The sequence below is a fragment of the Protomyctophum parallelum genome (assembly GCF_964188405.1).
Source record: "Protomyctophum parallelum genome assembly, chromosome: 11".
NCBI lineage: Eukaryota > Metazoa > Chordata > Actinopteri > Myctophiformes > Myctophidae > Protomyctophum > Protomyctophum parallelum.
Window position 1 is genome coordinate 18563238 of NC_139707.1, and position 26222 is coordinate 18589459.

The 26222-nt window shown below is 42.8% G+C and overlaps 1 protein-coding gene across 6 annotated transcripts in view; it reads right to left on the minus strand.

Moving 5' to 3' along the window:
* The window catches only part of osbpl6 (oxysterol binding protein-like 6), a 49720-nt gene extending 26696 nt beyond the window's left edge, over positions 1 to 23024 (minus strand). For 2 of the 6 annotated variants that reach the window (XM_083776109.1, XM_083776105.1), the window contains exons 1-6: positions 22686 to 23024; positions 10641 to 10908; positions 3281 to 3403; positions 2895 to 2948; positions 2142 to 2255; positions 1849 to 2019 (exon numbers count right to left, since the gene is read on the minus strand). In XM_083776109.1, coding sequence (XP_083632235.1) covers positions 1849 to 2019; positions 2142 to 2255; positions 2895 to 2948; positions 3281 to 3403; positions 10641 to 10802 — 624 coding nt within the window. In that variant the 5' untranslated portion in view covers positions 10803 to 10908; positions 22686 to 23024. Of the gene's footprint in view, positions 1 to 1848; positions 2020 to 2141; positions 2256 to 2894; positions 2949 to 3280; positions 3404 to 8475; positions 8546 to 10640; positions 10909 to 22685 lie in introns of those variants that run through there. The other 4 variants (XM_083776106.1, XM_083776108.1, XM_083776107.1 and 1 more) reach the window with 4 other exon arrangements.
* Positions 23025 to 26222: the final 3198 nt, after the last annotated feature.

Consider the following 26222-nt stretch of genomic DNA (forward strand, 5'->3'; position numbering starts at 1 on the left):
ATTCTGACACGCTTTGATGTTGTGGACATCTGGCTAGGTGAAAACAAAAGAAACCCGATTAGCATTTGAGTACTTGGGTGGCCGCACCCAACACTTTTAACACCTCTTGGACGGCCGGCGGAGTAGTCTCTCAAGACAGACTGTTGCCTCGCAACAGTTGAGGAACAACAGGGGAGGCGCTGTTTTCCCGAATATTTGACGATAGGATTCTCAGATTGCCGGCGGAGATGTCCAAAATGTTCGGAATTCCCAGAAAATCTGTAATGTAAATGTAAAATGTCCACGAAAATCTTCATGGGGGCCTAAAGGGGCCCTGGGAGTCTTCATGGGGGCTGTGGCCCCGTGGCCCCCACAGACTCTACATGGTTGTTTTCCAGTACCCAAAAAATGATTTCCCCTTATACAACCGTTAAAAGTATTCAATTCAAATCCAATCAAAATTTCATTTCCTAGGTTGGACAGAGTCAACAATAGCTGTGGGGGCAGTGGCTGCATGGCGGCTCAGTGTGTCAGTGTTCTTACTGATCGTGCTACACTGTGCTGTAGTGAGAAGGTTCAGATTCCTTGTTTTGTTTTGTTTTCCTTGCGCTCTGATGTGCAGATAATTCTCAGTCAAATAAGGATTGAAGCTCTTAATTTCCTCAGCTTGGTCTACGGGGAGAGCTCACAGGGCTGCAGCAAACAGCTGCTCTGAATCCAGAGCCTTCTGATCACACCTTTAATGACCTGCGTCGGGCAGAGAGCTCCTCTCTCAGGAGACACCCCGTTGGCTGTCTGCACACATTCACACGTGAGCCAAACACATTGACGGGGGCAGCAGGTTCGCACTGTGCCAGTGATTGGCCTAGTCTAGAGAGTCTAGACAAACATGGCTGTCGCTTATCATAATGACTTATCATAATGACAGTTACCTAAAAAATCTGTATCTAATTACACACTGAAGAGAATTAGTCTTGTGATTAGCTACATAATTCAGGTTAAGTGACGTTCCACAAAGAATGGACAAAACATGTGCAGACTGCATTTAACACAGGCACTATGTTGAGCTTACAAACATGCACTGTATAACTTAGCTGTTCTTGACCCTTTTGTTATTAATTGCAAGAAAATAATTCAGGCCTTTTCTATGTTTATTCAGTGGCAGACATAGGCTTCTATACTTAAGAGTAAGACATAGAAAGGGTATGCTGTGGAAACAGAACAGGCCATGAGTAGCATATACAGGCCTGCTGAGATAAACAGAGAACCTCCTCTCTGATCATGTAACGTCTGTCATCTCCTATACTTTGAATCTAATTTCCTCCATGTCGACTGGTTTATAACACCAGCTTCCAATAGCAACAGGCCAATGGAATCCTATAATCTCAATGTGATATCCCTCTTGAATACGCAATTTAACTTTACTCACAGCAGGAGGCTATTCACAGGAAATTTCAAATGTTTTGAAAACTACTTCAGCTCAAAGGATGGGAGTAATAGTTAACTTCCACCACTTCCAATCTTTAAATTGTCATAGGCATGTAAAACGTTTATTTCTGTTGCAACCAAGCTGGATGGATTTATTGGATGCAACCATTTCTGACCATTTAAGGTGCATTAATAACACACAACATGCCAGAGATTCACAGAAAGAGCCTTTCCCTCAGACCTCTCAATGAACCAACTGCCAGGACAACTGTCTTTAACTTGTAAATACCTGCTCAACAACAGGGCACATACAGTGTTTTTGGACATGTGAACGGTGAACGCGCCACTGCCCCTTAGAATGTATAACAAATAGTAATTTTAGTACAAACAAGTTGGCAAATGAGACCAAACACTTTGGAGCACCTGAGGCAGGGGACCCACCTTAGCTTCATGAACTGTAGTGGGGGCTGGCTGAGGGGGCTCCATGACTGCTGGAGGAGGAATCATTCGGATGGTGGCATCCCGGGGTGATCGCACTATCTCGTTTTGCCTGTAAAGGCGGTGATGGCGCAACTTGGACACCCATGCATCAAAAATGTCTTGGGATTTGACCTATGTGGAGGAGGAGGAGGAGGAGGAGGGCACAAAAGATGAAGACATACTGTATAAGTGCTGGTGTACTGTATCTGTATTGACCCAGTAATAATAAACACTTCCAACTCTGAGACTCTCACCTTCAGGTGATAAATATGTTCCTCCGTGTCCAAGTCAATACGACGGGCTCTCTTCTTAATGGACATGACTGAGAGACCAACATCGATGCTCCCATGCAGCTTACCCTTCTGGGTCTGAGAATAGAGAGGACAAATTGAAAAACACAAATCTATACTATATGGTATACAGTAGGTAATGGAAAGACTGTCTTCCTATTTGTCTATCTCTCTATGCGTGCGTGCGTGCGTTTCTCTTCTTGTCCTGTTAATTTTGTAGTGTTATGATGTAAGTTGTTATAGTCACATTGTCACAATGGATGTAAAGTTTTGTTTTGTATTTACACCAAGGAGAATAGCTGCTGAAGTGGTGTAGCTAATGGGGATTCTATGTAATTAACAAATACACCTCCAGACAAGTACATCTTGTACTTGCAGTTGCAACACAAAGTACAAGATGATTTATGCAACACAGTACATTGCAGGAAGCATCATGAGTGTGTACGACAGTTTTGTTCTCTGCAAGCGGTCACTTCTAATTAGGGTGGACCGTGGACGGAGCATTCTGTCAGCCACTTTTCAGATTTCTTGCAGGGTGACACAGCGAGCTGAATCCCAACGAGCTATGTGACCCTCCGTCACCCTCGTAAATGTTCCTGCTGACTCACACTGCTGTGGCAGGCTGATGCTGCCTCTCAGCCCTGCCCATAGGTCATCAACAGGGTCCCTGGAAATAAAAACGTCTGGGTTTCCGAGGCTATCAACAGGGTTACTTACGTCTATGGGAGACTTTGAGTATTTCAGCATCCCATTGTCCAGAACGAAAAATCGCTGCAGAAAGAACAGTAAAGAACAGCAAATTGGGGGAATTGCCAATACATTCTGATTGAAGCTGTATTAAAAACCAAAAAAATCGGTTTCTATTGCTGTGTGACTGTGTTGAAATAAAATTAAAAAGTACTTTTAGCCATAGTTAAAACGTTATAGCCATAGTGGCAGCTAAAAGTTAAGCGGTGGTGAAAGAAGACACAGATAGTGAGAGGAGACCGTTTAACATTGTACGGTCGGCTACTGTATATTTGAAATAGTTTTTCCCCGCAACATACGTAGATGTACTTCGATTCCAGCAAGTAAAAAGTGTAGTGTTCAGCCCGATACCTTACCTTGTGCCAGCCTTTCAGGGGCCATTTCCGCTTCTTCAGCATGAAGCCCTCATGTTTGTCTGGCCTCTGGACGTTGCTCTGACCAATTCTCAGCCCCTCGATGATCTCCCAGTTGTCTACATCCTGGAATTGAATGCCAAAGAGAGAAAAAGGAAAACAGACAATCGTGTGTCAGAAATAATCTACTCAGATGCAGTCTTCGATAAGCAAATTAAGCATAGAATATAAAAGACATGGTCCAGTCACACCTATACCCTGATGAACACAGCAAACAACACTCACAATACACTTTATTCTTTGACCATACTCCACATTTTATCCCAGAAAGAAAAGCAAAAAAAAAGTATATCCTCAGCATTTCCACCCCATTAGCTTTCTCCTGACGTGACTGTTTGCACTTCTGGGTTCACAACAGGTTTCTTTTGGAGTGTATATGGCTGGCAGGGTCCGGTGGGCGTCGGGACATGTATGACACCATATTACACTATTCTCTCACTGGGGGAATGACATAGGAGTCATCATGATGCCACAGCTAGGATGGAGACTAATGTTGATACCCTGAAGTTCTTAGTTGACCAGAGTCCCTCAAGGGCTCTGTACTTGGTCTGCTCCTCCCCCCCTCTATCTCTTCAGCCGGATATTTTGGCCAAATGTTTTCCCTCGAATAGGGATGCCAGGTTATACCTCGCCACTATTTGTACGTGTGTTCAAACACAAGTGTCTGTCTGCTGATTCATCAACTTCAAAGCCTCCTACCTGAATCAGAAGTGGCAGATCAGTGGGCCCACTAAATTATTACCTTACAAAACACCAGCCGCACACGATACTGTACACTGCTCCTTATTACGTCCAGCAGAAACAACCGGATTCCAAATGTCTTTGGAATGTATTTCACCAGCCAAATATGGATTGCTTCTTGTGGAGAACAGAAGCTCTGAGCGTTAGCTCAGACAGTTATTTTCTAAAGTATGCACCCTACTGTAGCTTATCAGCCACCTTCCAGGAACTTGGCTACAACTGTTATTACCCACTGTTTTCAGGACATTTTAGACTGAGTGAAAATAGAGGAAACTGCTTGTTTAATCTGTCTGGTAATAAGGTCATTCGCCCACCCACTGCAACCGTCCTCCTACTTGCTTGCTGAAAATTGGCCATGCAGACTTGAAAACAGTGGTGGTACAAAGTACAGTTAGTCAAGTACTGTACTTAAGTACATATTTCCACATTTGATTATTTACACTTGATGTACGTTTTACTGAACTACAATTATTTGACAGCTGGTTCCAATTTACTTTGCAGATTGAGATTATTTCTATACAGAAACATATATCAGCTAATTAAGCATTATTTTATGCTTTCGCTATTCGGCCAAATAGCTGATCTTCGCATTGTGAGCGTGTGGATCTGATTTCTAAAGTACTTTATTTTTGTACTTTATGTATAAATTGTCAATACCTTTGTAGTTTTACTCAAGTGAGATTTTGAATACAGACCTTTTGCGTGTTAGGCGTTAAATTGTCGTATTTATACTTAAAGTTAACAATCTGAGTACTTCTTCCACCACTGCTTGCACCCTAGTACAACATCTACATCAGCTTTCTAAGCAACAATAACATAGAAGTTGACCATCTCCATGCTGGCTTTCATCATGTGATAGTCTGCCAATACACTGTTAAATCCTAAGCGTTAATTTAACTCTGAGAGAGTTGTTACGGTCCTATGTTGCCCTATTGGTGTTTTGATCTGTGTATATTTGTATAATCCACTGTTAGTGTTTTCCAGTGCTGATGATGGATGGTGGGAGTGGGAGTAGAGATTGGAGGCGTGTTGTGGAGATTGTGTCACACCTGGGCCTCATCACCACCCAGTATAAAAGGAGAGAACTGCCCACAGGTTCTCTTTTGCCATTGTAACAAACACCACATGCTGCTGAGACCCTGTTTTTCTGTGAAACAATACTAGTCAGATGTCTACAAGTCTACAAATGTAACCAGAAATGGACCCATAAGCTTCCTCCAGACAAACTTCCTAAATGTTTTAAAAGCTTAATGGGCAGAGAGCTATCTAGTGAGTCATCTAAAACGGATTAATCAATACTACATGAAGGATGACTTATGTTACAACAGAGGCAACCCAGTGCTTTGGCATAAAAATAAATCCTTTAATCCAAAGATAACTTCTTATTTCCAGGTTTTGGAAACCTACAGACACCACGCCACATCCTCTGGGTTCAGTTAAATAATAAATAACGTCCATCCTCAACTAGATTAAAGTCTAGTCTAAATGGTGAAAGGACTGGAGTGTGATTAAAGTAAAAAGTAGTCTTTAAAGTATAGGGAGACAAATGTGTGCGTATGCCAGAGACCCTAAATCCATAATTTGGGGATTTAGCACTGTGTAAGAGGCGTTCCTCTGTAAAAAATTGCAACACGTAGCCTAAATCCCTAAAACACCTCCATTAACCATACATTATGCATAGTTGTGGTTTGGCCGTTACAATAATGAAACCTATTGCTGTGCCACATGCCATTGCCATTAAGAGAAGACTGCACAATCAGTTGTCCATTACCCATTATCCCCAGTGATATCTTGCCTTTCACTATGGCCCATTGAAGAGCCACGCCCACGCGCATCTATATTTGATACAGAGGCTTGTTTTGTGTGTCCAGTAGCTCCTCTTATCTATCATCCACGATTCCACTCTACGACCAACACAGTCTCACTCGAAATAAAGCAGGGACTTTGTGCTTCCTTTACCATCTTTAATTGCCTTTCAATAAAACTATTTGATTCATACAAGTATCATCCACGTGTTACTGATTATGGTGAATTTTATATCCTGCCACACTAATAGCCAGCGCAACACCCCATCCTTTGTCCGCCTTCTCCTACCAAACCACACCGTTTGCACACATCTCACCATGCACAACACCAACAGCATGCCTGTCCACACATCAAGCACTACTTTACTATTATATGGAGTTGGAACAACAGATGTTCAGGAGGCGGAGAAACACACATTGACCCTGCCCTTCACGCCACTCTCCGCCCTCCACGCCAATCTACCTGTCCCCATTTATACCTGCCCAGTACCACCCAGAATCCTTCATGTTTCACCCGCCTCGCTGCGTCGCACACTAGCCGCCTTACTACAGGATTCTCGCATTAACACTCTCACTTCTCACAATTACAATCACAGAGATTTGTGGAGAACGAGACCTGACCTGTCTATTACCGGTAATTTACGCGTTCTATCAAACGGAATTGGCATAGCAGTATTAGCGGGTGGTCTGAGGAGGCACTCCGCTGTCCAAAACCTGTGTGGGCAAGATTAGCAATTGTAAGGAAAGCTCCCACAGGTACACCTCCAGACGCAAATAAAGGAGTCGACATATAACGCATAATGTATAGTGGGTAGTGTGGCCGCAAGATAACGTTTACGGATAGTGGAAGGTTCTAGGCATGGGCATGGCATGAGTCTATGCCATGTATTCATATAATTAATTCATATAATCTATTGGGGATCCTTAACCACTTTTGCAAATCTACAAATAATACAATCTATCATGATGTGTTGTGAGCTTGTATTTGTGCTATTTTTTTACATTAAATTTAATTGGGTAATTCCCACCTGCCAGGATCAGGATAATTCTATTAGCACATAGCACACCTGACTGCACATTTCAAAGAGCTTGTTTATCTGCAAAGACAATCGGACCGATTAATTAATTGGTCTGATTTTTTGCTGATTAATCACAAAACATCACTAATGGAGATACAAGGTTTCTTCCAGACAACACAGAGTTTGTGTCAATCTATGACATCTTATGGGATGCAGCACGAGCACTGTCATTCACTGTAGCACAGTAGACCCTGTAATGCAGCAATTTATCAAACTATTACTGGTAAGGTCTCCGTGGACAGGAGAAAGGACAAACTTATAGGGACACCTCAGCAAGCACTATAAATATCAATGCTGTATGGACAGTTAATACGTTTTCTTTTCAAGATTCAAGATTGTATTTATTACCATAAATGAGTAAGAATCTTTCGTTTTGATACCTCAACACCCTAACAACAATAACAAAGAAAATAACAAAGGCAACAGGCCTATAGTGTCAAACGTTCATAAGCCTGGTTGCCTGGAGAAGTTTCAAAGCCAACTGGTCTTGGTCTTGAAAATGTAATTCCACATCTAGTCCTGACATGACTTCTGGTATGAACGAACACGTACCATGTACTGTAACAGAGCTAGGGATCACAATAACTCATTAAGAGCGGAAGCACTGCAGAAAGAGACAACTCTGTTCGACTAGTGATTGTTAGTCAGTATGTATTGTACAGTTATGTTATGTATTATGCAGCAACTGGCGCCAACTTAACTTTTGGTTCCACCTGTGACAGAAACCAATTGAAATATATGAGGAAAGATGTATAGTCAAACAAACAACCTACACAGAAATGTTATGTGTAAAGGGCCAATCCCTGTGGGAAACTTCTGCGGTGTCAAATGTGCCATCATGTCCCACACTGGGACACCCAGGCCTGAGAATAAAAGGAAAGACCTCCTCAAACAGAAAGGACACTTCAGATTTATTTCTACGGTCAGTACTTGTGCTTCATCACTCTTTCATCTGCCATCAAGAGTTGTGTGGTCATTATCACCAAAACAGCCATTATCTGACAATCGAAGGTGCTTGATAATCGGATTATTGATTTCCCCACAGTCATAAATCCAGCCAAGTGCCATCAAGGGAATCTTTCCTTGAGATTCAACCTAAACACGTGTGTGTTTCTCATCTGTCACTCAATCTCATGACAGTTCATGCACAACTGGAACGTTGTAGTGACATTCTGAATAAACATGTAAAGTCTAATGACGGACTTCACTATACAGTGTATCATGCAGCAAATATATTCGATCTCAGCGTGTTTATGTGTTTCTATCTGTCTGTCTGTCTGTCTTTTCTTTTTCTTTTTTTTTTTTGGCGAAATCAGCTGGGCACTCTACGTCTATTCTGAAAGAATCCATGGGCACAACATTTTTAAGTAAATGTACACCACTGCCTCTAAATTGCACTTGTGAAGGTCTCCAGAGTGTGTCAGCAGAGGAGAAAGTGACATGTATTGATCTGAGAGTGGGGGCTGCCTGGGACTCATTACGCCGTTCCACCGGCAAAATGCTCTCCACTCACTTTTTCCTCCAACAGCGATTCACAGCCAAGCTCACCCACGGCTTTTCTCTACATCTTGTATTGCTTCCTCAGAGATCCCTGGGGAGGATGTACATTTTTCTTTAAGAGCCCACAGTCACCACGCACGCATGCACTCACGCTCGCACACACACACACACACACGTACACACACGTAAACGTACACGTACACACACACACAGTGTGCACATCGTTGCACGAGATGATACAGCATATTGAGGATTTTACTGGGTGATGTTAGGACCCGACCAATGCTATATTTTTTGGGTCTGATGCCAATCCTAAAGAGTTTGGACCGATATTTTATCAAAATGTGTTTATCAAAATCTAATCATATCTCATTCTACCGTAATCGGATACCGGTATTATAATCGCAATCAGCCCTAATTACTAGACTTGTCTTGAGCCACGATGTATGATGGAGCAAACATGGACACAGGCAAATTGTGGGGGAGAAGCGGAAGTATTTTTTTGCCAGCAATTTTGATGGTCTATAGATCCCATAGCTAGTAATTGGTTGTGAGTTTCACACATAGCAACGCTGATGTCCTGTCCTTGGTTATAATGGAGACATAGACTTACATGTCAGCCTGCCTTTCAGCAGCTGAGCAAAACATTAAAGCTGTTTTGAGGCCCTTTATGAGTTCCCAGTCCCCACCCACAAATGTGTGTAAGCAATTTGATATGCAAATGGTATGGTGCTATAGACACATCCACAGACAATCAATCAGTAACAATAATGAAGGAGAGAGTTTGGAAGAGTTAATCTGCCTCATCAGTCATCAAGCACCCGCCACCCCCATTCTTCTTAGGAAAGCCATCTCCCATGGTTACGGCAGTTGAGCTCCCTTATAGTGTTGCCAAGTCTGCTTATTATAAGCGACTTTGGGCTTGTTTTTCTGTAGAGTTTTTTGTAAATATTTTTATTTAGCTTAAGTTACTTTTGGGCTTTTTTATAAAGTGTATTTATTTTTGCTTATTTAGGGCTTGCTGTCTAATGTTCTATAAAGCAGTCGTTCTCATTTGGATCCCCATTTGTCCACGCACCCCCATCTGAACATATTGTGCTAGGGATCCACATACAAGATTAGTGTTTCAAATTTCTTAAATTAAATAAATTACAAGATTCTGTTTTTAAATGGCCAATCTACATGCGAAAAGCTTCTGAGCTTGTAGATCGGCTATTTTCAAAAAAGTGATAAAACTTTTGGTGCTATATTAACTGATTTTGCTGGGGAAGTCCCTGTGCGTGTGTGTGTGTGATAATGCTACCTAGTCGCTTGTTTTTTTTTCCGCTTGCAAAAACACTGGCTCCCATACAGTGTACCAGAGCGTACCACATGCTCAGCAGAGCACCTGTCCCTCATGAAATATTCATCACCCGGCACCAATGGAAAAGCTGTGATGTCACAGATTCCAGCGCAGTGTCCTGTTTCTGCTTTGTCGTGGCTATACGGTGACACAGCAGCCAACTGAGGTGAGGGTGGGTGGGCTTCAAACGGCGGGCTACAGGGGTTAAGATTTTAAGCCATCTGCTGTACTGAAATAGGAGCATATCTTAATTCATTGTTTACTACGGCTCAGCTGGGTTTTATGGCCACTTGAGAAGGAAATTCAGGCACACATGCATGCATGCACACACACACACACACACACACACACACACACACACACACACACACACACACACACACACACACACAGGATTGCTGAAAAATGTCCCCTCTTCAAACTAATAGGGGACATTCCATTGTTTCTTAAATGCACTAATGCAAACTAGAGACTACAACATATTTTCTAAGTTAAGGCCAGGTAATGAAGCCCTTATTTTATAAATATCTTATAAAACTGAAATCGTTTTATATTACATTTTCAATTAATGATTTAAGCATAATTTTAACAATCCCTACATTATATCTTTCTAGCTATTAGTTGTGTCGTCTGTTGTTCTGTCTGTCAGTTTTCCTTTTGAAGAACCAGTCTCGGGAGAACCGACAGTGTGAATCATTCTAGCAGGAGACTGCAGCAATCCTGAAATCCTGTCCTCCGTTGTCTCACTTTCACTGCAGCATCCTTACAATTGACCATGGTCGTAGCACTACCATCCCTAGTGTAAATGGAGTCTAGTGTGGCACAGTGGCACTCACCTGCCGACTGTCACGCTGGGAGGAGGAAGAGGAGGATGCGCTCTTGTGGTGTGTGGGCGTGAAGGTTTTGTTGATGGGCGCAACGCTCCTGTCCTCGGTGCTCATGGTGCGGCCGTGGAGGCCAATCAGGCCACGCTGGTGGTGTTGGTGGTGGTGTGACATGGCGGCTCCCTGGGGTACTTCCTCAGCAGCACTAGGAGGAGCAGGTTTGGAGCATCCTCTGAGGCAGCTGAGCAGCACACTTCCTCCACTCTCACACACCGCTCATCTGAAACACAATATGTTACAGGCATGTTAAGGCATCGCTTCCTTCTCACCTCCATCCCATCATCATCGGTGGCATCATCAGACTGGGCAGCCATTGCATGGTGGCACAATGGCTGTTTTGTACCAGTGATGAAAATCCATTCACGACGGACGACGTAGGTTGTGACTGAATCATTTTGCGTCGCGACCTATTATTTTCGTTGTTGACGTATATTCGAGTACGTCCTGGCGTAAATATCAATTCGTTCCGACGGTTCAACAATTCGCCCCAACGTCGGGGCTATAAAATAATTTGCCACGACTTAATAATAATTCGTTGCAGCGTTAAGAATCCGTTGTGGCGTGAGCTGGACTCGTCGCGGCAGAACGGGACTCGTCGCGGCTATATCTACCCGTTTGCGACGTAATAGGTTGACTTTGGTATATTTGCGGTGGTATTGCCGATGGGCCCGGGGCCCGGCACGTGCGCCTCGCCGGTCCGACTCGTCGCGGCTATATCTACCCGTTTGCGACGTAATAGGTTGACTTTGGTATATTTGCGGTGGTATTGCCGCGTGCCCGGGGCCGGTCCGGTTCTGTGGAGCCCTTCGCCGTCCCCAGGCGACCCTGCGTTCCAGAGCTGTCACCTCTTTTGCCCACCGAAAATAGCAGATCTACCAGCTCGCCGGGCGGCCTTCCTACATACGGGATGGCCCGACCCGCGTCTGTGGACCCCTGGGGGGGTCCCCGTGGACCCTTGGGGATCACGGTAGTCCACGGGGGTCCGTCTGTGTGTGTGTGTGTGTGTGTGTGTGTGTGTGTGTGTGTGTGTGTGTGTGTGTGTGTGTGTCGCATGCGTGCGTGCGAACTTCGTGACAGTGGTGCATTACATTGTATTTTGATTTGAAATAAATAATGATGAATAGATGTCTATACTGTTGCTTGTGTGTGTGTTTCTTTAGACAATAGACCACTTAGCATTTGATTTAACTATGAAAGAAATGAAGACGATGAAGGATATCGATGAAATGTATGTTTCACTATATATAAAATACCATGACTCTCCCTCTGAATGAAAGACAGACAGACAGACAGACAGACAGTCAATGCGCTATACGAGCGCGGTGAGCTTTGATGATCGGCTAAATTAATATAGCCGTGTATATAAATTAAATTCATATGTCCTTGTAGGTTATCTATTGTGTTGGCCAGGGACCCCCCCCCCCCCCCCCAAGGGTCCACATGGGGTGTGGGGGGGGGAGGCACACGGATAGGAGCACAAGCGCTCAGACGCTCACACACACACACACACACACACACACACACGTGCGGAACGCAGGCTCGCCTGGAGACGGCGGAGAGCTCCACGGAATCGGACCGGCGAGGCGCACGTGCCGGGCCCCGGGCACGCGGCAATACCACCGCAAATATACCAAAGTCAACCTATTACGTCGCAAACGGGTAGATATAGCCGCGACGAGTCCCGTTCTATGCCGCGACGAGTCGGACCGGCGAGGCGCACGTGCCGGGCCCCGGGCCCATCGGCAATACCACCGCAAATATACCAAAGTCAACCTATTACGTCGCAAACGGGTAGATATAGCCGCGACGAGTCCCGTTCTGCCGCGACGAGTCCAGCTCACGCCACAACGGATTCTTAACGCTGCAACGAATTATTATTAAGTCGTGGCGAATTATTTTATAGCCCCGACGTTGGGGCGAATTGTTGAACCGTCGGAACGAATTGATATTTACGCCAGGACGTACTCGAATATACGTCAACAACGAAAAATAATAGGTCGGGACTTACGTCTCCGCCGCGAAAGGATTTCGCCCCACCTGGAGACGTATGGCCCCTGCAGGCTTGCTCATGGTCATGGAGAAAGATCTAAATACTATGCTACTCTAGCTAGCAGAAACTGGATCAGGAGGCATGAACAAAGTTATTTTTGGAAGCACTCTTTCAACCCCACTCTCATTATAGGAGGCATTACTGAATAAGCCCTTCACCAATGCCTAATACAGTATATTATTGCCTCCTTATCTTAGTCAATCTAAATTGACTCACTGGCATGCTAGTATACACGGTTTACACTATAGCTATATGGTATGCTGGAACAAACAGAAATAGGTGAACTAGACACAGGGCAGCTAATTAACATTTGCATTCATTGAACCTCAGCTATGGTCTGGCCCAGTCATGTGGCACTGTGCTAGATGAGTTAATTTATGAGTACAATCAGAGCACACAAGACTGAGGTCACTGCATTTAGAACATAAAATCCTTAAACATCTAATTACCATTATGATAATGATGGCCCATATGTGAGGATACCAAATCAATATAGCATCTGGGCATACACTTACAGTGTGAGAGTGACAACTGAGGCAAGCATAAATTAGCTTCGCAATATTACAAGAAGGGACTGTTCATGGATGGAATAACAAATTATTATATTACTTGCAGTATAGCCCATCTGGTTCAAAAATCATCCAATGTTGGTTTTAGTCTTTGGTATAATATATTATGTAAAATGGCGTCAGGAAAGCCTCATCCCCTTCATCAGCCAACTAATAGAGGCTAGAGCACTCTATAAAGCTATTAATTCATTCATTTGTTCATTCATTCACTGCATATCCCTAGACTGGCAATACTACTATTCTTCTGCTGTGGGAGTTGTCAGTAGGCCAGTATTGAGCGCAGATTGCACATGGACTGCTAGATATTGTAATGGGAGAGACACATGATATGCATTGATTCACCTGAATCTCATGAGAAATTGGAGACCATCACTGGACTTCTGTATGATATCATATTTTATTATTATTATATGAGTGGTATGTCTACCAGAAAAGTCATATCATTGAAACAAAACACTGGTGGACAATACGTTTTTGGACCAATACTACACGTCCATGTGGAGACAGTGCCTTCACTGCCTTACATTGCAACATACATGCTGAAAGAGAAAGAGAAAGCTTTGTTCACACCATACTCCCAGGGGGGGTGTTTTACCATGCTGTTTTATTGTATGTGTAGCCCCGCCATAATTCACTACTGACTACTGACCGGTCTGTTTTCTTAAGAACAGCTGATTCAGGATGGGGGATACCCTGTTTCAACAACAGGACGCATCTGCCAAGCTTTCTCATATCTACTACAGTAGCTAGAGAACACACCCTTGAGGGTGAGCTAGCATGCATCTATACACAGGCCACATCCACCTTACTGCATACTCACAGACTCTTAATCTATAATTCAGATCCTTTAACCACGTCATCGTCCCTGCCTTATTAAGCCAACTAGGATCTCATCTAAGGCATGAATCCATTCAGATACTGGCTTTCCACTTATCCTATTTAAAAGAGCCTGACCTAAAGGAAGCGCATGAAAAACAGTATAAACTATTATATGGTATACTACAATGACAACAACAATAATATGTATATATTCTTTCTTTTCTTTTCTTTTTCATTGATGTCAAAGCATGATTTAGCATAACCTTAAATGGAGATATAAAAGAAGAAGAGTAGGGTCCGGGGACCACAGCGGTCATTGAAGTGGTTCCATTGGGTCCCAACCAAAATGTATTAATATAGCATCACAATTGCTTTAACCACTTTAACCCAATTCTATAGGCCTACATCAAGCTCAGAATGCATGGTGATGCAAGCGACATGGTGTGAGCTTATAGATCAGTAATGCATGTTCCCCCGGGCACAGACTCTTTTCAGATGGGGGTCTGCAGCCAAATACTTTTAGGTACATTTTTGGGTCCTTGACATGAAACAGGGCCGTGGCTCAGCGGTCCAGGCACCTTGGCTGGTAATCCAGCCTGGCAGTGTGTCGCGACTTGCGGGTTCGACTCCCGATCCCGACGGCCTTTACTGCATGTTTTTAAATACATGAAAATGTTTTAGAAGCAAAGGCTGATTGGTGAGTCACAGCTTAACTCAGCAGCTTCCCTGAACACCAGACATTCACAGTGGTTAACCAGCTTGATTTTAAATGACGACTCCCACCCTTTGCACGGTGAATTTAAGCTGCTTCCTTCTGGATGGAGGTTTACAGTCACAAGGTGTAGAACAAAGCAGTGTATATAAAAATAGCTTAGTTCCAGCAGCCATGACTCAGATGAAATAAATGTAGCAACATTGCACAGATGCTATAATAAAATGGATTCAAATATGTGATGATATAAATCGATTTAATAAATAATCATATTCCATCATATTCAAGAGCTTTTGGAGAGATATTTGATAGACTGCAGTCGGGGGTTGGTTGGGGGGGTGCCACTCTGTCCCCCCCGTAAACTCCAACAGCTTCCTCAGGTCCTGATGGCTGCCTGCAACCCACTGCTTTTATACAGACCTGGATAGTTCAACTGGCCTGACAGAGATATGCACTCTGTGAATCGCTCATTTCTAGTTTGTAAAATGTATATCAAGGTGGATGCCATGTCTACTGCAAACCAAATCTACATCTAGGTACAAATAAAGTAACCTAAAGCTGTACCTGAGCTAAGTGGCAATGGATCAGATGAACTGAATACTGTGTAGATTAATACAACTACAACTTGCTCAGCAGTATACCTCTGTTTAATACAGACATCATGTTTCATCACACTTCTGCTCCTATAGTCTAGAAGATCATCACATTGTGCATCACAATGAATTTGAGCAGCCTATTCTCATTTTGCACTCTTACTAATAATCACTGCCAGTGGAAACAAAACCTAGGCTTTGCATTATAATACAAAATGTGGTCTCTCTACCTTCGACATAGCAGCCCTACATAATACAATACAACATAATACAATAACTCCAGTAAACTGTGAGTCCAAGCGAGGAAAAATGAAGGTGCCAGTGGGTTCATTCCTCCTTGAGCTTTGGGAGTTACAGACACGTGACGAGCCGTCTCTACAGTATACGCTACAGGGTTCCATACAGCCACGCAAATAGCCTGCATCCTGCATCCTTTAAGACTCACTAAATTGAGAAAGGACGCAATCATATCACCCTCCGGGGGTCCTGGATGCAATACTGTACTCAGTGCTGTACTACGTCGTTGAAGTAGGACTCATAAAATGTCTCTGGGACCTATCTAAAAGACCACCCCTGGGTCCCAGGACCCATTAAATTGAAAACCTATTTACATCACTGTACTAGTTAGCATGTATATAGCGTAGCGTCTCCATCTAGATTACTCATCAGCTTTAATCTTCTACATCCAGCCACTGTGATATTATAGTCCTCTAAGCAGAGACAAACAGCGGCTTCTGCCATGATGATGATACACAAACACCAGTCAAACACAGGTCTGAGGTTTCAGGTTTGTCCCTAAGGAGGAGGCAGACGTGATGCTCAAAGGGGGTTTGTTCCACAACTTCAGTGCCAACACAGAGGCGCCTAAAATGATCACAAATGTAAATGATGATGAAGATGCTCAAACTTTAGATCCAGTTTAGGATATCCAGGAGGATATAAAAAAAATTACAGTGCATGAAAAGGAATATCAAGTGACAATGATACTAGCATCAGATTCTTGAAGAATCTGTGACAGACCCTGTCACACAAAACAAATCTTAACAGAACATCTGTGTGTGTGCGTCTTCAAACCAAACCTGACAACATTCACTCCTCAAATAGGGCCTGGCACAATAAACTTTATTGAATAATGGACATGAGATAAGACAATAAGTAAATGGACACAGTGTGAATGGGTCAAGTATACACAGGGTGATAGAGAGGTGATAAAATACCAGCTTTTACCAGCTGATAAGAAGTTATACTGTACACGGTTTACTGTGTCTACCATAATGAACTCGAAAGGTATTCCTCTGAGCACAAGTCTCGGCCAGCCAACATATACATCTTGATCACATGACCCCAGAGATAATCATAATGTGTACCGATTTGTGAGTTTTTGTGCTGTGCGTACATGTGTGTTTGTTTGAACCTGCAGGAAAGTGGAAAAGGAGAGAGTGTAGGTGGGAAAGAAAGTAGAGCACATGTTCTGGTTAGAACAGTCAGGTTGAGGCCAGGGCATGTGTGATTCTGGAGTTGAGTGACTGAAACTTTCAAATTTGGGCTATATCCTCTTTACAGCTGAATATTCTGTATAGAGCACCGAAGTCTGACGTCAATATCGGTAGAGGGCGCAAATCTACAGGTTCATGTACTTTTTATTTGCATTGTAATCCCCATAGGTTTTTTTTAGATCGCCTCATATAAGAACTGTGTTTGAAAAATAAACATGTCATCCCGGTCGCTTCACTCATATGGATATGAAGAATCAACTGACTGAGAGAAAACGCTAATGTTACTGCTACTGAATTAGTTACATTTTCGCTAGAAGCAGACTGTATCATATATGAGTGACTGACTGTTGCAAACGATACAGAGACACCTCCCTGACAATAACGTTGAGACAGCTTGTTTATTAACGCTTATAGTAGTTTAACTTTAGTATTGGTGTTCTTTATTGCTCTAGAAACTGTTTTACATTCTCAGTCAGGAAAAGACTAGTCATACAGCTTATTTTACCGATACTCGATTATGCAGATGTTGTGTATCTAACCGCATCTAAAACAAACCTGAATACTCTCAATACTGTATATAACAAACTGTGCAGATTCATCTTAGGTTGCCCTTTTACAACTCACCATTGTATCATGTATGAAAATCTTCAGTTGCCCTCTCTTACTGTAAGAAGACAGTGTCACTGGATTCAGTTTATTTTTAAATGTATACACCTCAATTATCCTCAATATCTCAAACAGTTTCTTCTAGAACCACCCACCACCAATTACCAACTGAGGCATTCCATTCAACCTTATTTTTCTGTTCCCATAGTCTCCAATACATTAGGTAAAAATGCATTTATGTTTAAAGCTCCCTCTGACTGGAACAACTTACCAACCAATATTCGATCCATTTCATCTTTCAACATATTCAAAAGTGCGCTGTCTTCTTACCTTATGACCTCCTGCACATGCCCATGATGCCATGATGACTATTGCTCTTCAACTTATTTATTCAATTTATTTATACACTATTATATTATATACTTCACTTAGCGTATTTATAGTTACTCGCAATGAATATATAAACAGTGTATATGTGTTTCACGTGGATATGTATGCTCTGGATATGTACATATTGTATGTGTTTAATCAACTGTACTCTAATGCTGACCAACGGAAGTGACATTTATATCTGACAGAACAAATGATCCATCTCTTTGCTATTATGCTTGCTTATTGTAATACCCTGTTTTTTGTGTTCTGTATTTTGTGTTTGTTGTCTCCACCAGGCCGAAGGCATGGGGGGAGAGTATGTTTTGCACTCCGTCCGTGTGTCCGTCCGTGTGTCCGTCCGTGTGTGTGTCCGTGAGCAGCTAATCTCGGCCACCGTTAACCCGGTCGATGCCAAATTTTGCGCACACACTCCCTGGATGCCAACGATGAACCTCTGCCCCAAACTTTCCAGAACGGCCTGTTATAGCGCCACCAGGAGGCCGCTTTGTGCAAAACAAGTTTTTGCACAGTACACCTACAGATTTTGTCCAAACATCGCGCAAATTGGTACACAGTCTCTCTAGAGCCATTCAACGAAACCGGTCTTTCAGATTTCTCAGACTCCATCCTGATTGGTTAAGATTGGCTTCCAAAGTTCACAGGAGTGCTCAGTTTCAAACAAAATGCTGCAAATCATGAACACATCGCGTGATTTCCGTGAAATTGTGCACGCACATTCCCACTAGGCCGAGGACGAAATGCCACATGAACAATTTCAACTCAGCCTCAAGGTGGCGCTATAACTGGCCGAAAAGTGTTTTTACCTCTAACTGCACGGATCTGTGGATAATTTACTTTTGTTGCCCTTTTATCCAACCACCAGATGAAGGCAAGCTGCAATGTCCTACATTCCTATCCTGGTGGAGACCTGTGCCCAGAAGGGCACTTTTTCTAGTTTGTTTTGTTTTGTGTTTTAGTGTTTTTGTTTTGTTTTTTTTCCTCCTTTTTGTGTATTGTATTGTATTGACTGTAGTTAGGACCCTCTCGAAAACTAGATACTGTATCTCAATGGGGTATTCCTAAATAAAGAAAATTTCAAACAGTAGACGATATTAAGAGCACCCCATGTTATTCTCCATAGAGAAATTACTTCCGCGAACCAGGGGAATCGAAGGGATGAGCGAGTTACGTCAGGACTTCGGTGCTCTATTATAAAGGTGTTATCCCTATACATACATAGGAAATTGAGGTTGACTTAAATATTTGTTAGACCAGGCCTGGGCCGTGGCTCAGTGGTCCAGGCACCTTGGCTGGTAATCCAGTCTGGCAGTGTGCCATGGGTTTGACTCCCGATCCTGATGGCCTTTACTGCATGTCTCCCCTCATCTCTCTCCCCATTTCCTGTCAGCCTACTGTCTATCCCTCTAAAATAAAAAGGAGCAAAAAATTTAATTAAAAAATATATATATACCGGTATATATATATAAATACACATTTGTTAGACCAGACAAGTTTAATTTTGATTAATATATTGACAGTTTGAATTTTGTTACATGCAGTGGGGAATCATCCTTATTTAACATGAGATTGTTTTTATTCTTATAGTACAACCATTACAATGGACCACAAGGCTGTTTTTTTTGTTTTTTTTTATCCTTTTAACATTTCACAGTATTATCTAATACTGTTACTAATGTTATTATTACTATATATTGTTCACTCAATCAATCAATCAATCATCTTAAATATGTTAGAGATGTTTATGAAGCTAACTGGTTTTGTACTGGCAATATTTTGCTGATTATATTGATTGGTTGTTGACTTGTCATTTGTACATGCAGGCATATACTTATAACATAGAACTCTGTATGGCTCTGTCACATTTAATATACAGTATGGCATGGCAATTGGCAATATGGCAATTAAGTAAGAGAAAGGTTAAGTAAGAAGGACTAGCCCTTAAAAACCGTGAAGCTTTGTACTGAAGGCTATTACATTCAGATATGTGGTCAGATTCAGAAGTCTTGTTTTGACCTGCAAAAAGGTCAGCCAAGAAATTCCACATTGCCATGCCATGCCCCCCCCCCCCCCCCCCTACATTTTTATCACACAATTTTGTATTTGTAACCCATTTTTATACCCGATACCCAATTGCCTGAGCTGTGATCCTGGGCGCTGCTCTCCCTCTGCCAAGCTGGGGAGAGCCCCCGAACTGGGCTCATGCTTCCTTCAAGGCATGAGGAGTGAGCAGGCCGCTTCTTATCACCTGACATGGCATGGGGGAGTTTCCCCGGTAGGACGTAGCGTGTGGAAGGAACACATTATTCCAGGGGGAGGCAGAATAGAGACCAGGATTACATGTTTTTTGTGAGGCTACCTACGCTAGGGGAAACGAGGAGAACATGCGAACTCCACACAGAAGTACCCTTTCACCAACCCCACCTATAGGGTGATGATGACACGGAGGAGAGAACACACCCCCAGTATCCCCAGTGGGAATCGAACTCTGAACCTTCTAGCTATGAGCTGACGGTACTACCGACTGCGCCACCGTGCCATACCATCTTAGAGGATAAAGAAGCTTACAAACAGACTATAAATTCACTGGACACCCAACACGACATGCAGCTGTCTATACACAATGCCAAATGTCACGGCTTTGATATTAATATAAGAGGATGAGAGATCAAATGTCTTCTGTATCTTTGTTATTGTTGAGTGTGTTGATAACACAAGCCTCAGCCAGGCATTCTTATCAGCCTTCTCTAGTAAGTCTACACATCTAATTTATCGGAAATCTCATCCACAGCCAGTTGAAAAGTGTTATACACATAATATTCATTCCCCTCTTTCAAACATGTTAAATATTTAGACATGAGCGTTATTTACCAGGGAAGGAGAGATGCTCATGTTGACAATGTACACCATGCCTTGGGTACAAGCACCTGCAATATCATATTATCGACCATGGTGTTCTACACCAAGTTTGCTGATCGCCCCTTTCTGTTGCATAATTAAAGCAGGCCGACAAAAGCAGACTCATGTCCCGACTCATATCATGTTACAGGGTCTTTGTGTCTGTTCGAGGCAAGTGTCTGAACTTAACACCTAGCTAATAATGCATATTGATTAACAGAGCAGTGTTTCAACCATATAAACACACAATAGCACCTTAAATGGATATATCTCGTGTGACATCTGGATGCTTTGAAATGCACATCTCTCCAAGGCCTCTTTTCTTCACAGCTACAAATTGACAAATCTACCATGCTGAGCCGCTGATTCCAATGTTGTGACAACATCCCCACCAAATTTGATGGGGGAAACAACAAGGCCCATTTTAAAGGAATTGGGTTTCTCTGTACCACATTCTTCCAGGAAGGCCAAAAAAATAATGATTTCTATTCAGAATGCTTAGAAATAAAGTCACCGAAGGGACAAATAAATGTGAGTCATGGACCTTGGGCATGTACACCTTTAATGCTTCAGCTCATTAGTCAATAGGCCTATGACCTGTTCTGTTCTAACAAGATATTATATTCACATTTATAACATTTAGTCAACATTTGAAGCTTTAAAGTGAGACTAGTCCTAATCCCCCCGCCCCCCTCTCTCTCTTTGTCAAGAAATAAGGTTTCTAAACGCTCAAAAATTTTCATTTAAATGAAACAATTAAGAACAGTTTCAGTAGTAGGAGCTATACCTTCAGATCAAGACCAGCTCAATGGAGAGCTGTTTAACGCAACCTATCTAAGGAACCAGGGCATTATTGTAAATAATTTGTAGTAGTAGTAGTAGAAGTAGTACCGTCTTTGATTAATGCGGTTCTGTTTCAGGATATATTTTTAAACAACTGCAAAGTCACCAAATGACCTTCATCTCAGAAAGAGTCTATAAGCATAATTATTGAACATCCCTTCATTGGTTAGTTGGCTAACTTTCTGGTAGTTATGATCTCTTGGCAAGTTGGCATATAGGAGGACATAACGAATGGATCATGACGTGCGAACAGCTTCACCAATAATAACGTCATGGCGCTGTCATACTCTATACAGTATTATTGGTGCGTTCACACTGGCAGCGGGGCAGATGAGACGATGCAAAGACGCGTTGTGACTTGATTTGGAGAAGCTATAGGTACATGCATCATTCCGTGATTTCCGTCTTTGCAACGTCATGTCGTTGGTTGGTTTCCACTGACAATGAATGGTAGTCTGCATCGTTTAATCTGCCCGTGTGAACGCAACATTTGTGTGATCAAGACAGAGACAGATGTGCACGAAGAATATCAAGTAAAAAAAGGAGAGACTCAGTGACGCATTAATAAATGAGGTCTCTCAATGCATTAATTTGTCAAGGATAGGCTATATACTGAAGATGGCTATTTCATCTGGCTAACTCCACTGACGCAACATAGTTTTAGTGGTCAATCTGGTCATGGTTTAATTTGTGCGGGTTTTGTGCTGTTGGTAGGTCCAGTTTATCGAGATCAGATGGATCACACATCCCAGCAGTAGCTAGGCTGCATCCCTCTGGCAGACAGACTAGCAACAGCGAGCTATTAGCTGTGGCTAGGTAGTCGTGTCTGACTGGTCCACGGTGATTCAAAGGGGATGCAAATGCAATAGGATGAGAGATGCTGTGGTGAGTGTGGTCTCTCCCCTTGGGTGAAGATGGAACAAGCATCAACATTGCGTATACAATAAATAAACCATCGTTTTGCCCCAGTGTTTTTCGCAGATCAGCCACATAGATTGCATTATATAGAGAATAAGCTTACCTTACCACAGATTCGGCGTAATAACCATGTCTTTACGATTCTTGGCGCAGGAAGTATAAATGAGGGGGTCTCCCTTCAGTGGGCACAGATTCCAGAGTCCGTGGGTGTCTGGGTGATTCAAAGACAAAACGTTTTCAGGAAGTCCACATCGAATATAATTTCAAGATATGTCACATTATAGCAGGGAGGCTACAACATCATATGGAAAGTCAAAAAAGTGCTGTGTTTGCCCGTTTCCTTGAATGCAGGCTGTGATGCTCAGCTCAGCTGCACTACACTTGCTCCTCCCTGCAGCAAGGAGCGGGAAGAAGAAACCCCCGGACTGGATCAAAGGAACACCAGACACTGGTTATTTGCAAAACGTGGCATTTTTTTTGTCTCGGAATCGGAACAGCCAACTCTAGAAGACGTGGTCAAAGGGTCAAAGGTGTCTATTATTTACAAATAATATAAGATGTCCAGTCTGAAACTAAGGAAGATAAAGGAGATAGGCCAGGCTAGATACATCCGTCAGGTAGAAAATATCGATTTTTATTACTTCTTCTAATTGCTTATCCAGGACCCTTCTTTGCGTAAGCATAAAACCATTGAGCAGTTAACAAATTATGTATTGAACCCAGTTATGTTTTATCACTACTGCTGTCAGCTGCTGCCTCACCAGCCTGTTACTGCGTTTATCAAAAATACGACTGCCCTGAGTGCCCTCTAGTGGGTGTCTCTATGCTTATTTCTACTGTACATCGGTTGAAAGAAAATTGCCAGAACGGTATCCGGAGACTTGGTAAACTGGCAGTTGGTAGGTAGGTATAGGGATGGATGGATGGATGGATCATGGATGGATAGATAGGAAACATCGTCTTATATTCGGCACAATACGGTATATACAATGAAAAGACAAATGCTGTTCTATGCAGAAACAAAACCATTTTTGGTTTAAAAAAGAAAAATAAATACTCTTTCTCTGTGTATGTACACTCAGAGTGCAATTAGTTCTCAAGCTGTGTAACTGCTTAAATCAGCCATCACCCACACCATCAACAGACACAAAATTGAGGCCAGGGAGAATCCCCACTACTCCACCGCCACTCCATCCACAAAGCAAAAAAGGAAATGCAAAACATCTGAACTGTGTCTGACAACATTAGCCTGTGACTTTATTAATTAAATACATAGAGGACCACAATGGAAACAAGCCCTCAGAACTTTATTGAACCGACATGTTTCGACCTATACAGTCGGGGCTAACAAAACACAAAGCAACAAACTCATTAAATAGGGCTGGAGACAGGTGGGGACCAGTCCAGCAATTGCAATTAACCACTTGGAAGCAAGATCACGTGGTTCAACTCATTACATTACATAGGAATAATCAGGCAATCATTAAGTAGAAAAAAGGGAAAAGAGGACACTTGTGAAAAAGAACCCATCAAACGAAAAAGTACACTTAAAGCTATATAAATACATACATTGAGAGGCTACACACTAAACCCAAGCGTTTAGGTTATAAACAGTATTAAACACTTATTTGTAACACTTTTTAAACGTGTCACAGTGTTTAGTTTTTGCAATCAAAGTCAGTAATATAGGTGTTTATAATTCAAACACTATAGTGTTCTCGTGAGGTGTTTGAGTGAACTGTATTTTATGACCATTAATAAACATGTGGCATTTTATTATTACACACTGGTGTTTAGGTTTAAACGTGTCACATGTTCCAGGGATTTACATACACCATTGAAAACAAATATAAATGCTAAACTAGAAAAAGTGCCCTTCTGGGCACAGGTCTACACCAGGATAGGAATGTAGGACATTGCAGCTTGCCTTCATCTGGTGGTTGGATAAAAGGGCAACAAAATAAATTATCCACAGATCCGTGCAGTTAGAGGTAAAAAACACTTTTCGGCCAGTTATAGCGCCACCTTGAGGCTGAGTTGAAATTGTTCATGTGGCATTTCGTCCTCGGCCTAGTGGGAATGTGCGTGCACAATTTCACGGAAATCACGTGATGTGTTCATGATTTGCAGCATTTTGTTTGAAACTGAGCACTCCTGTGAACTTTGGAAGCCAATCTTAACCAATCAGGATGGAGTCTGAGAAATCTGAAAGACCGGTTTCGTTGAATGGCTCTAGAGAGACTGTGTACCAATTTGCGCGATGTTTGGACAAAATCTGTAGGTGTACTGTGCAAAAACTTGTTTTGCACAAAGCGGCCTCCTGGTGGCGCTATAACAGGCCGTTCTGGAAAGTTCGGGGCAGAGGTTCATCGTTGGCATCCAGGGAGTGTGTGTGCAAAATTTGGCATCGACCGGGTTAACGGTGGCCGAGATTAGCTGCTCACGGACACACACACGGACGGACACACGGACGGACGGACGGACGGAGTGCAAAACATACTCTCCCCCCATGCCTTCGGCCTGGTGGAGACAATAATCTACATGTATACATGTCTACAAGGTTAATTTAGAGCCGAACTTAACCTATAAAAAGCACATGAAGTCTATGTCCTCATTCAGGCCAGGCGGGGTAATTGCATCCAAGGTGTGAATCCAGAATGTTTCTCTCTGGTTCAGTCTGATGCGATCACCCCCCCTGGTGAGGGGTTTGATATATTCAATTCCTGTGATTCTCAACAAAGTATCATTATTGTCATGACACTGACTAAAATGTCTGGCTATAGGGTAATTAACATTATTAATTCGAATGGCATATTTATGCTCAGCCAGGCAGTCTCTTAGGCGGCGCTTGGTTCTGCCTATATAAAAAACATCAGGGCAGGGACATGTAAGACGATAGACCACATGTGTGGTACTACAATTAATGAAATCAATGATTTTATCTTCTGTGTTTTGAGGTCTGAAAAGGTTTTAACCTGGAGTACATTAGAGCAATGAACTTCTTGTGTTATCCTTTTAGCATTATTGTATAGGTATTAGGGAACTGTAGGCCTATCTCTGTACTTTTTGCAAACTATCAAACCAGCCAACCCCAACCCCTCCCTCTTGGAGGCACTGTGAGAGTCATGTTTTTTGGCTTCTTCAATGCCTTCAACAGCATCCAGCCTCCAGCTAGCTGAGAAGCTCAGTGGACCTGGTGACCTTGATTCCTCACTTGCAGTGCTTCAGACTGCAGGGCAGCTAGGGCAGCCCATCAGCAACACAGACACTCCCCAATGAGCCATGCGGTCAGACAACTTTCCTGTTCACGCTAACTGCTAACCATTACTTCCACTTCAACTGAACCCATATACCTGCCACCTACAGAAGTTCTCTGATGGAGGCATTGTCAGCTGCATTGTCGGTGAAAATGCAGTGGTGTGAAAACAATCAACTCCAGCTCAACATTGGGAAGATCAAGGAGCTGGTGGTTAACTATACCAGTGTGGAAGTGGAGATGGTGGACTCCTGCAGGGAGTGTGTGTGTGTGTGTGTGTGTGTGTGTGTGTGTGTGTGTGTGTGTGAGACTGTGTGTGAGACTGTATGAGCGTGAGCGTGAGTGTGTGTGTGTGTGTGTGTGTGTGTGAGACTGTGTGTGAGA